Consider the following 13,650-nt stretch of genomic DNA (forward strand, 5'->3'; position numbering starts at 1 on the left):
TGGCCAAGAACGAGGACCTAGAGGGGCGATCACGCCGGAACAACATTAGGATCCTCGGGGTAAGAGAGCAGCAAACCACAGAAAAAAATTGAGGACTTCATCGAAAACCTATGCAAGGAGATATTCGGAAACCCTGCATTGTCCAACATGTTCGTGGTGGAGCGGGCTCACAGGGTCCCAACTACCCGCGCCCTCCCCGGAGTGGCCCCCCGCCCAATAATAGCAAAGCTGCTCAACTTCAAAGAACGAGATACAATCCTCCGGCTTGCAAGAGAGAAAGGGCACCTGCAATACGATGGAGATAACATCCAATTTTTTCCCCCGACTTCTCCCCCTCGGTCCAGGCATTGCGCAGAACATTCACTGGCGTGAAACACCAGCTGCAAGACAACAAGCTGATGTATTCCATGCTCTACCCAGCCAAGCTGCATATCCAACACAACGGCAAGTCACAATTTTTCAATATGCCCGAGGAGGCGAATTTGTTTCTCGATAAGTTGGGGTGCAGACAAAACATAGACAACTCTAGACCCCGAAGAAGAGAACAAGCAAATGGGGACCCACCCTGAGATCCATCTGCACCCGTCAATAGGCTGCTCTGCAGCGCTTAAAAACGACCCGCGGATCCAGACTTCCATGTTAAACACTAAGATGCGCTGGTCCTTGGACGCTCCCTGGTGCCCCAAGCACAGCTCAGTTATGTTTCAGGACCTTGGGAGGGGAAAGCTGGTGGGCAAGTTGGGGGTTGCCCATGATTGGGAGGGAAATGGTTTATTGTTATGGAATTGTGCTCGTCAGGGGTTCGTGCTCCCCTTGCGCCACCCGGAAACACCCAACAGCTGTACCAAAGCCTGCCTACATCTAAAAGTGCGGAAACTCAGAAACAACACAGTAGGGACACCTCACGACAAAGTGGTGCATCACCCGGGCCAAAACTCGTCCCAAAATTCAATTACTCACAACATTTAAGCTAGTCACGTGGAATATCAAAGGAGGCAATAACCCAATTAAAACCAGGAGAATGACAATACCTCCGAAGGCACAAGGTGGACATCGCCCTGGTCCAGGAAACCCACCTCCTCCCGGGAACAGAGAATCGGTGGGCCCGAGACTGGGGGTGCCACAGGTACTTTGCGTCTTTTTCCACATACGCCAGAGGAGTGGCAATCCTAATAAACAGAACCTTGAAATTCAAACTACTCGCAACCAAAAGTGATGAGGACGGAAGGTCACTTCTACTACACGGAATTCTGGAAAACTCTGAACTCATAATAATAAACTCCTACGGTCCGAACACAGACGGTTGTAACAACTTTGACTGGGTCATGACGCACCCGGGAGAAACAAGATCAGCAACTATCATATGGGCAGGTGACTTGAACACCATTCTAGACCAGCAGAAGGATAAATCCCACCCGACCTCCACAACTACTCCCAAAGCCGCGCACCAGGTTCTAGAGATCTGTAGAGCATACGACCTAGTGGACATCTGGAGACGCCAGCACGGCGAGTCCCGAGAGTACTCGTTCCACACGGTACACCAAACCAGCTCCCGCCTGGATTACATCCTTGTATCTGCACACAGCCAAGCTCAATTGACGAATAGCCAAATACTGCCCAGAACCATGTCCGATCACTCGGCGGTAACAGTGGAATACACCCCGCCAGACCTATCAGAAGGAAGGAGACACTGGAGATTCAAACCTGGGTCACTGCAGGATCAGGTGTTCGCTGCCGAACTCCGCACAGAAATCACAACGTTTCTCGAAATCAATCAAGGACGTCCGCCGGGACCCTGTGGGAATCCTTAAAATGCTACATCAGAGGAGTCTGTCTATCTAAAGAGCAAGGAATTCTGAAGCTCATTAGACGAGAGTTGTCACAGAGCGAGATCCACCTGAAAGAGCTTGAACAATTACAATCAACCACACCTGACCCACAGGTGCTGGCGTCACTGAAGACAGAGCTAGATAAGTTCAGAGCAGCTGCAGACCGAGAACTGAAATTCCTCTCTCACTGCCACTGCATTCGCCAATACGGAGAGGGGCAGAAACCGGGCGCCCTTCTTGCGAGACTGATAGCAGCGGACCGAAAACCCACATAAATTGAACAAATCCGAAAGCTCCAAGGAACCCTGGTGTACAACGACAAGGAAATAGCAGAAACTTTTCTCATCTTTTATCAAACCCTATACACAACTAACTTTAACGCCACCCAAAGGGAACTTTCCCAATACCTAGCAGACATAGAATTATACTGGGTAGACGCCATGCTAAGGGAACCCCTAAACACACTCATCACTATTGAAGAAATCGTTCAGGCCATTAAAGACCTACCAGGCACCAAAGCCCCAGGCCCGGACGGGCTGATAGGCGAGTTCTATAAAACATTTGCACCCATTCTTGCCCCATTATTATTACAGGTCTATGAGGAGGCAATAGAAACCGAATCGCTCCCCCCAACACTCTGAGAGGCGAACATACTACTCCACAAAACCGACAAACCCCCAGAGGAATGCAGATCATACAGGCCAATATCACTGATCAATTTAGATAACAAGATATTGGCCAAGATCCTGGCCTCCAGACTCATTCCCCTGATGCCTGCGCTGGTTCTAGCGGACCAGGCCGGATTAGTACCAGGCCGCAATACCACGTTTGGCATTAGACGCATGTTTGGGGTCTTGGAGGCGATAGACCCTGCACACCAGGCCCTGGCAGTCCCCCTTGATGCCGAAAAGGCTTTCGATTCTATTGAATGGCCGTTTCTTTTTGAAATCCTTCAGAGAATGGGCCTCGGTAAGAGATTCCTATAACCAACAGCCCTACTGTATAACCAACCCCGATCCCACATCATTCTAGGGAAAACCAGATCGACAGCGATCAACCTCCAAAGAGGAACAAGGCAGGGATGCCTGTTGTCCGCCCTGCTCTTTGCGTTGGTGATGGAGCCCCTCGCCTCGGACCTTCGAGCTAAACACATACAAAGAGGCCTATCCTTCGGTCCCCATAAATGAATAGTCTCCCTATACACGGATGATATTGCCCTTTATATACGCGACCCGATAACAAACCTAAACCCAGTAATCCGTGACATAATAAGATTCGGCAACTTCTCCGGCTTAAAGATCAACTACAGTAAGTCAGTCATATTCTCACTCACCCCCGAGACCCATGGCTTCCAAGACGATTATGGCTTTAAATTGGAGCACACAAATGTACGCTACCTAGGCATTCAAATGGCCAGAGACCACCAAACACTGTTCCAAGACAACTACGGTAAAGTAATCCAAACGCTACAGGGGAAAGTTGACAGATGGAAATCACTTCCCCTCACCCTATGGGGCCGAGTGTCATTAGTAAAAATGGTGATACTCCCCAAACTTCTCTACCTGTTCGGAAATCTCCCCCTGCTAGTGCCCCAAAAACAGCTTCAACATTTAAAGAGCATAATCCTGGAACTTCTTTGGGCGGGTAAGCCAGCCAGAATAGCCTACCAATCACTAATCCAACCTGTAAGAAAAGGTGAATGGCTCTCCCCGACGTAGAACGCTACTATTGGGCATCACAAGCCCAATTCCTTGGGCATTGGTATGCTACGCAATTCATTCGCCCTCATGTCCAACTAGAACGCGCCTTGGCATCCCCCAACCTGCTCAGAGCAACTATTCTTGGCCTGACTCACACCCCGCATAAAACCCTAAATACGGTTCTTTCCACCATAGCAATATGGAAGAAAATAGCGGTGAAGTGCAAGATCCAGACCAGGTTCACCCCTTTACCCCCGGTAAAATTCATTCCCAGCGCCCCACTAAACACAGAAAAAGTCTTCCTAAACTGGGTTGACAAGCTAAAACTTAAAACCATGGGTGACCTCTTTATCGATGGACACTTCCTCACGTCCGAACAGGCCAGATCCCGCAGAGCCTCTACTGCCCTAGACACGTTTATCTACTTCCGCCTCAGAGGCACCCTACATACCATACTGCCCTCGTTCCCGCAACAGCCCGAGACATGGCAATTGCTTCACGGGGTTATCCAGTTGCAAGATGAGGGTAAGCTGGTCTCGATGCTTTACAGATCCTTACTAGCAGACACAGCTTCAAGCCCGATAACACCTAAAGTGAGATGGGAAAAAACCCTCCAGACCACATTTCTGGATGAAGATTTGGAATACATTCTGGCACAAACCCAGAAGGTATCCCTAAACACTAGATACAAACTAATCCACCTAAAATTTGTACACCAAGCATACCTCACCCCAGCCAGAATTCACTGCTACAACCCCTCAACCCCCCCACAGTGCGGCCGTTGTGGCGCCCCAACGGCAGACTTCCTCCACCTCGCTTGGGCCTGCCCAATGTTACAACACTACTGGGAATCGATTCTGGAAAAGACAGCCGCAATAGTGGACGTACCAATAGAATCCAACCCCAAAATCACTCTTTTGGGACTCATCAAACACTCCCCCCCCCCCCACAACACGCAAACTAGGAGGGTTGCTGTTACTGTTAGCGCGCAGAAGAATTGCGATGTCCTGGGGGAAGGGTCCCACGCCGACCACACAGCAATGGCTGAATGATATATCATACTGCCAAGACACAGAAACAAACTTCACCAAACTGTTACCCTTACACGCCCGGCCGCCTGACATCTGGGGCCCATACATAGCTTATGTAATGACCACTGGAGACAGTGAAGCCTCCCGAGATACATCACCAGAACCTCATAGGAATTCCACGGACACAAGTCCCGCCATGAACAATACAATTAACCACGGACCACTACTGACCCAGGCTTGGTTATAATGCAGAGGGGGGCGGAGGACAATGAAAGGGAAACGGGCATGAGAAGCACAAGTAATTCCATGTATGTTATAATTTGGTTTTTGAAAATACAAAAATAAAGTTTAAAAAAAAAAACAATGCTTATTATTTAAGTCAGTATGCGATAATGATTGCCAGAGCCCATATTAGGGCCTAGTGGTCATGCACATCCCATCTCGAACTTAATTCCTGACTTCGGTCTTCAGCTCATCACTCCATCTCCACTCTCTCCTAAGGTATAATAGCAGCCAAGGAATGAGGACGAATAAATTAAGCTTCAAGCCTCACTTCATCCCTAAACTCTTTCCTCTACTGCTCACATAATACAGAGCCGGTGATTGAGGACGTTAGCCCAGAGCCCTCCCCACTATGTGTCACCTCTCCAAAGCTGCTTGTAGTGGAAGGTGTCCCAACATCCTTGCTCAACATTCATCATAAGACTTTACCTCAATCTTGAGCTTTAATTAAAACCAGTGAATCCTCATCTTTCCTCCAAAATGAGCTTTCATCACTGAAACTCATCTAACTTAAAAACTTTAAGAGGGTTAAAATATTGGCTTGCAACAGTGAATAAGTTTCACTTGCTCCCAAGCCCGAAATGTGAAAGTTTCTTGGTTATCCTACTGTCAATTGATCTTTGGGTTGGGAATCGTTGGCTGCCATTGCACAATGCTCAAGGGTTTGAGAGAGATCATTAGAAACCTGCAAATTAACGAAACCATGGAAAAGAAAAACAAACATGCTATTGGCTAAAGGCCCAGAATTCCCCGGAGTAAGTGGAATTGCTAGAGAGAATCCCCACCCACTTCCAGTATCCCTGTCACTTTGTGGTGCTCTCAAAGCTCCCTGGAGTTAGTATGGATGAAGTGATGCACTTTGGGTTATCTGCCACTGCGGTTGTAATAGCCCCCTCCCCTAGCCAATTTTCAAACCACAAAGACACTGTTGAGCAAGCCCATTTATCTCAGGTTATTATAGATTTAAGTACTGCTCTCTAGCCACACTCACCCAATCAACGATGAGGATCTTGGTGACATTCAATCTCTGCTGAAGAAGCTTTGCTGCAATGGCTACTGAATTAAAGTAGCAGAAGCCCCTGGGAGATAGAACAGAGCAGGGTAAAAAAGAAAATTAGATTAGTGTGATGCATGCCCAGACAGTAGATCAAAGAAGGAAAATTGCAAGAAGATTGTCATGTTGGCACACTCTGCCCCACACTGTCTCTGGTACCTTCCTATTGATACTATCTTGATGCCAGCTAAATTGGTATCCAGTGATACTGGATGTATGGTGTGAGACAAATGGGTACTGCATAACAGGATGCTGGCACAAGGGGGGTTGATCGGAACTGGGGTCCCGTCAACTAGAACCGCCCTCCTCAGGGGACGGACTGGCTCTGAATTGCTCCCAATTAGGTTGCTCATCGCCAGCTGTGAGGGGTTCCCATCCGCTCTTAACAAGGCCAGTTTACTGGCCTTGTCACATTGTGCTATTTTGGTTATCCAAATAAACATGTCTATTTCTAACATAGAATCTCTAACATTGCAAAATGGCTGATAATGAAGTTACATTGACCCAGTAATCTTTAAAAAAAAGTCACAATTTATACGGCTTCCATCTTTCCAATTCCCATATATGGCAAACTCTGGTGCGGAGAAGGTTTTGGTGAATTTCACTGCAGATCTTAGAGGGCATAGGGGGGCGAATTAACCTTGAATTCTGTGACCTACATGTTGGTATTAGATAACCATATTAGTAATTTAGAAGTGGATCTACAATGCTTTTAGTTTATTGCAGCTTGACGCTGAAAATAATTTTCCTTAAACACATAAGCCTGGACCAAAAAAAATGTTCAATCAAGCACAACCTCAACATTCATGTCGGGTATGTGTTAGGTTTATATACTACTGACCACAACGTTATTCATAGGCAGCAAGATATACAAGAATCTATAGTTGACACAAACTACTATGCATTTCAAGATATTTGTTCATCAGTACAAGATCTTACATGTTTTAAAATATTTATCTGTAGGAATGAATTAACTACAAAATACAGGTCGGAGTTTTCATGATACACTATTTTAGTGTATTAATATCCGCAATACTATTTTTTGGTAAGCGTGCCCTGAAATATATATTTGTAAAGTGATCCCTATCATTATTTATATCAACAAGTTTCCCAACTTTTTGGAAGCACCCAATGCGTAGAAGGGGATATGCATTTCTTTTCTGGAATACAGTGAAGTTACATTTATTCTGTTGTAAATGATTCTTAAATATATCTCTGGCAATTTAAATAGGTTTTACACTTTAGGAAATTGGAGAAACTTCTCCTGAAGAAAGGTTTCCTAACGACCCGAAACACAGAGGTCAATATTTGGAGTGTAATTATGAAAGAGTACTTAGACATACTAGAAACTCGTTCTTGAACGTAAATTTGAACATACATAATGTAAGCCTTGAACGATTGTCTATGTTGTTAAATGTTGTGTTCATGAAGTAGACCTAACATTTGATTTATTAATTATTACAGAAGAATCGAGGTAGAAGAGTTAATTAAATACTTTCTATTGTACACCAGTGTTAATCCACGCCTGTATGTAATACATTCCATACAGTAAATGTTACTCTGTCTAATTGCCACAGGGAAAACGAGCAGCCTGAGCTTGTCTGCTACCATAATATCAATGACTGAAAACAAAAATGTACTGAAAAAGGGGAGGGGCTTAGAGGGTTTTATAAAAAAATTTCTCTGTATAACTCTGCCCGTGAGATAAAGACAGCCATAGATCGCCCACGGTGTTAAATGAGCGCTTGAAACCAATGAGGGGAAGGTAGGTAGCTTAGAAGCAGGAGGCGCACAGCACAAAAGGGAAGCAAATGAAAGGCACAGTGTGGGCTGCAGGGATGCATGCGGTCAGGAAGATTGGAAGAAGAGCCAGAGAAACCAGTCGTAGGACGGATGGAGGAGTGGAGTGTTGATGGGTTGATGGAAGAACTGAAGCAGAGTGCAAGTGAGATATTTATCAGAGAGTAGTATCAGTTGTGGGTGCAGTGTAGTGTTGAGGAAGTAAAAGGGGTGAGATGAATAAAGACAGAGGGGAGAAGTGCAGAGGGATTAGAGAGAGAGCATATGAGAGAGAAAGGGCATAGTAGGAGGGTGCGCCGATAGTGCAAATCAGTAGTCAGAGTAGTGCTAATGGGAGGAATAGAACAGTAGGGGGTAAATGTAGTTGCAAGAGACAGGCAGAAAATGTGAAGTAATATTAGGGCACAGAGGTGTAAATAGGGGATTGCATGTATGATAGAGTGAGGGCAACAGAGAAAGATAAGCAGTGTACTATATCCCTGTTAGAGGGAGCATGGAGTTATATCCCTGTAAAGGTGAGCAGGCCATCATAACACTGAGTATGGAATTCAGAGGAAGAGTTTAGGGACGAGGGAGTAAAAGAGGGGGTAATGAGCGGTGGGGAAAAGGGTGTAGTGAGAGGTGAGGAGTGGAGCTGTCGCGGGTGGGGTGTAGTGAGAGGTGAGGAAATAGGTTTAGTTAGAGGTGTGTGATGACCAGAAAGGAAAGGGGATGGAGAAAGGAGAGAGAGAGTGTGTGTGTGAAGATCACAGGGACAGAGTAGAAAGAAAGGGGGGGATAAAGGAGAAGGAAGTAGAAGGAGGGGCGATTGAAGGGGAGAGTATAAGGAGCAGGGTATCTGAATCTTAAAATCATTTGATATCTGGGGTAAGGTTTGGGTACTCTTACGAAGCCTGGAGGGAGAAAGATGGACAAGACTCTGATCTCCAGGCCTCCACCCATAGGCAGCAAGTTTTTATGAAGTAGGGGTTATCGATTTGGAAATTTGGCAAGTCTGGCCTGGGGTGGAGGGAGCGCATGCAGGGAGGAGAGACAGAGAAGAAAAGAGAAGATACCTTTTCTTTTGCAACGCACTCTGGTTATGACCTCTTGCATACAGGAGATTGTTGGTGGGGACCCAGGATTGGTTCATTAAGGTAGGCTTAGCCTACACCATCCCTGTGGTCAATTTGGCTTTAAAAGAGGGCCAATCCCCTCTTTTGGCAGATCATCTGAAGACTTTCCTAGGAGTAAAAGAAGAACTCTGCCTTGGAACCTGGCTAAAGGTACAGTCTGCCTTACATCTTCCACCAGTGACCGCCATGAGCGAAGAAAGATTCCCTCCTCTAAACATCTTCCAGGGAACAGAGTGAGATATCAATTCCAGAGGACCCTCCAGCATCTCCAGAACCAGTACCCAGCCAGCACACAGCATGCCCTGCTAGGCTCTGCAGCAAGCTTCCTAGGTGTGAAGTGCCAGTCTCTCTGAACCCAAAACAAAAAAAAGGATGACACAAGCACAGTGAAGAAGCTAGGAGAAATGCCTTGACAAGCATCTACCGATGTTAGCCTTGAAGGACATTCTCGAGCCCCTCAAGCTGCAACCGACTGCACTGCAGACTGTTATGCCGCAGTCGCTAAAGCTGTCCGAGACGCCTCGAACCAGTGCTTCAGAACTGCCGACCAGCACTGAGACAACGATTCCTGACCCCGAGCCGCTGTGTAGGCCAGCCTGCAGCCGTCCATCCAGCTTTGCTCACCTGATACCCGCAGTCGTATCCCGTCTTGAACTTTGTCGCAGAACCAGCAAAGTGCCCTGAAAGCAACCAGACCTTGTCGCACCAAGAACTCCTACAGCACAAGGTATATTGTGGTTCTGTCCCCCTGGTCCTTCTCCGAAGGTCCCCAGTGACATTTGTGAAGGCATCATGAAGTAAGACACAGACAACAGATTCAACTTTCTAAATAACAGCTTTATTTTACTTAAATATCAAAATAGAGTAAGGCCTAACTTATGCCAAGGTGGGAGTATAAGGTTTGACGGAGCCAGAAAGTCTGCTCTCGCTGCAGTGTCAAGGGAGAGCTGCCGCTTTAATTAGGAACCACAGATAGCTTCATTAACCATAGAGACCCTTTGATCTACAACAGACAGAAAGATGGGTGGAACTTAGTAGTACAGGTTTTCACCCCTTTACCTTTTCTGTTGCAGAGCACTCTGGTTATAATCTCCAAGAGCGAAGAAAAATACACAAAGAAAACTAAGGATAGTCTGTGTCAGTAAGTTCAAATCAAAAGTCTGTCTGTGTCCAAAACCTATACTTGCCATCACAACTAAATATATACAATGTTTAGGGAGGTCAGGAACAAAAGAAATTGTGTTCAAAAGTAAAGTTCCGAGCTTATACTCAGCTTCCCCTTCCCCAAGTTCATAAAAGTTACAAAAAGTCTCGGGGTTCCCTTCCCCAAGAGTTCATCACAGTTCACAAAATCTCAGTTTCTTCCAACTTCTAAAAGTAAAAATCAGTTCACCTCTTCTGGCTTTCAAAACCGTATCAGTTCAACTCCTTGGTCAATCAGGCTCTTCAATGGTTCACCATAGGTTGCTCTGTTTCTGCTCACTTTAGCAACTTTTGCAACATACAAGCTTCTTTACATTCGCTTTCCTTGGCTCTTTCCAAGTAGGGGTCACTCGGTCCTGGCGCAGTTGTCGGACCACACGGTCCACCCATTACAGGTCAAGGTACTGATAACCCTAGACACTTTGTTATGCTTCTGTATTCTTTATGCTTTTGCCAACACAGGTTGCCTCTCTTAACCTGTAGTTCCTTGGACACTTGCACCTTTGGCCAATGCTTGTTTCACATTCTTCTTGGCAATCTTTTGGCTTTGCTACAACTTATTTCTCACACAACTCACTCCTTGGTGTTTACCTCTTTTCACCACCTTGCTTCACTTCATTCATAAATGTTCACCATTTGTTTTTCTCTTGTGCTGTATTCGAATATGTTCATCATATCTTTTAGTTAGTTTGGTATTCAATAATGCTTGTTGCAACTTTGAAAAATATTTCAAATACCTTGCAGCTTGTTCAGTATTCATAATTACTTGGTTTGGTCTCCCACCGCCCTTGTAATAGATTTCAGTTAATTCAGCATTCTGACATGCTTGTTTGCAGCCCCCTGAACGGGCCGGTACGAGTGTTCCCTTCTCCACACTCACCAGTATGTGGCCGCTCCGTCAGGCTTTTCGTTCCTATTTCTCGGCTTCTATTTGCTCTGCCTTTTCCACACGGGAGCCACAGCTTGCCTTCCTCTGCCACACGTCGCTTCGCTCTTGCACTACCGAAGCTACAGAGAGCACCTCTCTCTCTGGCAGCAATCCGCAGCGCTCATGAGGATTCAGTGTCCCACAGCTCCTGATGTGGACACCTGGCAGAGAGGACAGCAGGTTTTCAGACCCTCTCACAGCCCGTTCTGGCCCCAGCGTCTCTCGCACTTCTGCTCAGCCCGCCTTCCCTCCAGCCGGTTCCTCTTCAGCCCGCTCTCCTTCTATGAGCTGCGTCCCTCTTTCCAGGCTTTCACTCTCCCTCTGCTGGGCGGTGGCCCTTCTTATACACCTGGGGGTCGAAATTGAGATGTGTGTACCAGGAGCTGAAAGTAGCCCCTGGTGATCTGGTAATATCTAACCAGGAGCTATTTGACAGACCCAGGAGCTATTAAATGGGACCATGCTATTCTGGTGTGTGCTCCTATGCTTACCAGCTGACATTGGGTGGAGAGATACAAGGACTGCAGCCCAGAGAAGGTGACACTGAGGTGTATACTCTGCACAGAAGCTTTTCCTATTTAAAAAAAAAAAAAGGAAGATCCATTGCTAGTGGCGCAGCATAGGGTGCAACTGGCATCAGATGTTGCAGTGTCAGGTTCACCTTGTCTAGCAGATTGCAGTGAGTACTGTTGGGCAATGGTATCTTTGAAAAGTGCTAGTGCCCATGAAAACTGTAGTGGCTGCCAGAGGACATTTGTTTTGTAAGACTTCCACATGTCCAGTATATTGCACAGACTGTGAAATGTATGTCTGGTTACCATGTGCCTCAAGCACACTGCAGTGATGCAAAGAGCCCCTACTAAACATATGTTTCTAGCAACCGAGGCACATTGCATTGATGTAAAACTTCACTGGGGCACATGGAGCAACTTGCTTTCTTATTTCCCCACCCAAAATCATTCTTTATGAAGAAAGTCATTTAACTAGTAGGGTTTATTTTGAGCAAGTTCCACTACCACCAGTAATCAACAATAAAGTAGGAATACATCTTTACAGCACGTTTCCGCTGTGGTTTCTGGCATGCTTACCATAAATGTAGAAACGAGATTGGGCCCTAGAGTTGGAACCGTCCTGCGCTAAACTCTGGCTATTTGTTGCTGTTCTAAATGGTGATACAAGGTCACAGGTATGGTTCAGGTGAAGCCCACACCTCTTTGTATGATTGGATAGGGGGGGATTTCCTGGCTATCTCGCAGTTTGAGATATTGAGAAAGTAGATTCCTCACGCTCTGTGCGTTTTGGCAAGTGCAGGTTTATTACCATAAATGTAGGCTATGTTCAAAGGGTTAAAATCTCAGCACTCCTTTCACTTTCCCACCCACACTAGGTACTCCCGTTTGCTCTGCTTTTTTTTAAAGTTTTCATCAAGCAAAAATGAACTTGTTTAAAACAACAATACAGTGGTCATCGTGTTTACAAAGGCAACCATGTCCGTGGCCTCGGATTTTCAGGCACTGGTGACCTTTATCTGTCTCCTTCAATCGCTTGAAGGGATGCCTAAATGTGAATATTTAGGGACAGTGCGTGTGTAAAATGGTCTACCAGGTTAAAAGGCCCTAAAACGTTCCGTGCTAAACAGTAGACTTTTAAAAGCTCATTCGGGTAGCAGCACAAACCCACAAAAAATCTTCACACTGCCAGGGGTCTTAAAAGGAAGAGGGTCGCAACACCAAAATGAACGTTTCCCAAGCTATATAAGGATGCAGATTCCAAAGTTACTCACCAGCCACTGACACGGAAGTCTGCCACAGAGCATACAACAGAGCTGTAGTGCAGACCTACTCACACATGCTGCTAGCATCAATATTAAATTAGGGTAGATCGATTGTGGCGTGAGATTAATGTTAAAGGCTCTTATACCGGGCCCTGTTGCCACCTGCGGGGTGTCCTGGCGCTCAGGTGGATGTGTCATGCAAGGAGGGAGGGTGCGGAGGTTAGTAGGGTTGAGTGGGAAAAGTGCAACAGAGCTGTGATGTGCTGTTGGCAGCTTCAGTTCGGAGACAGTTCGCTAAGCATAGGCGTAATATTCGGAGGGTAACCATTGTGTGGGGTTGTGCGAGATTGCGTGCGATTTGTTTTATGGTTTCGAGGTTGTGAAGTGCGTGCGGTTTACGCTGCTGTAGAGGTTGTGTTTAGTACAGAGTTTGAGAGGTGAAAGTAGAAGGGTGAGTGTTTAGTGCAGTTCGCTAGTGGTATTCGTATTGCCACTTCCACTGCTCCACCGATTGTGCAACATCAGAAGCAGGCACACGGCCAACCGACACAATTTGCCTAAATGTGAGATATGGCAAACCAACACAATTTGCCTAAATGCAAGACATGGCTAACTAACCTAGTGTAGTGCTGCAGTTTTAATGACGGCAATTTTTTTTAAATTAAATTAATTTTATTGGTTTACATACAAACCTTTAAAATAAGACCATTCATTAATCCTCATTACATTACATCACTTTACGTCACTTATAGTCCATCCCATTATTCCAGTAAACGCTTTTTGATTATCGCCAAAAGGTTTGTCAGCGGCAGTATCAGTTTCATGTCCGTTCCTCTGAACATGTGTTGCCACCACTCATCAGCGTTGAGGGATAGGTGACGCTCACTCAAATTACCCAGGAATCGGGTTCTCTCTGTGCGTAAGTTTGTGCAGA

At 46.0% G+C, this 13,650-nt stretch overlaps 1 protein-coding gene across 6 annotated transcripts in view; it reads right to left on the bottom strand.

Moving 5' to 3' along the window:
* HDAC4 (histone deacetylase 4) overlaps positions 1 to 13,650 on the bottom strand; it is a 2,586,716-nt gene that overhangs the window by 367,385 nt on the left and 2,205,681 nt on the right. For all 6 annotated transcript variants that reach the window (XM_069616020.1, XM_069616021.1, XM_069616018.1 and 3 more), the window contains one exon: positions 5,834 to 5,921. In XM_069616020.1, coding sequence (XP_069472121.1) covers positions 5,834 to 5,921 — 88 coding nt within the window. The remainder of the gene's footprint in view (positions 1 to 5,833; positions 5,922 to 13,650) is intronic.

This window comes from Ambystoma mexicanum, chromosome 9 (assembly GCF_040938575.1).
Source record: "Ambystoma mexicanum isolate Mex_15411 chromosome 9, UKY_AmexF1_1, whole genome shotgun sequence".
NCBI lineage: Eukaryota > Metazoa > Chordata > Amphibia > Caudata > Ambystomatidae > Ambystoma > Ambystoma mexicanum.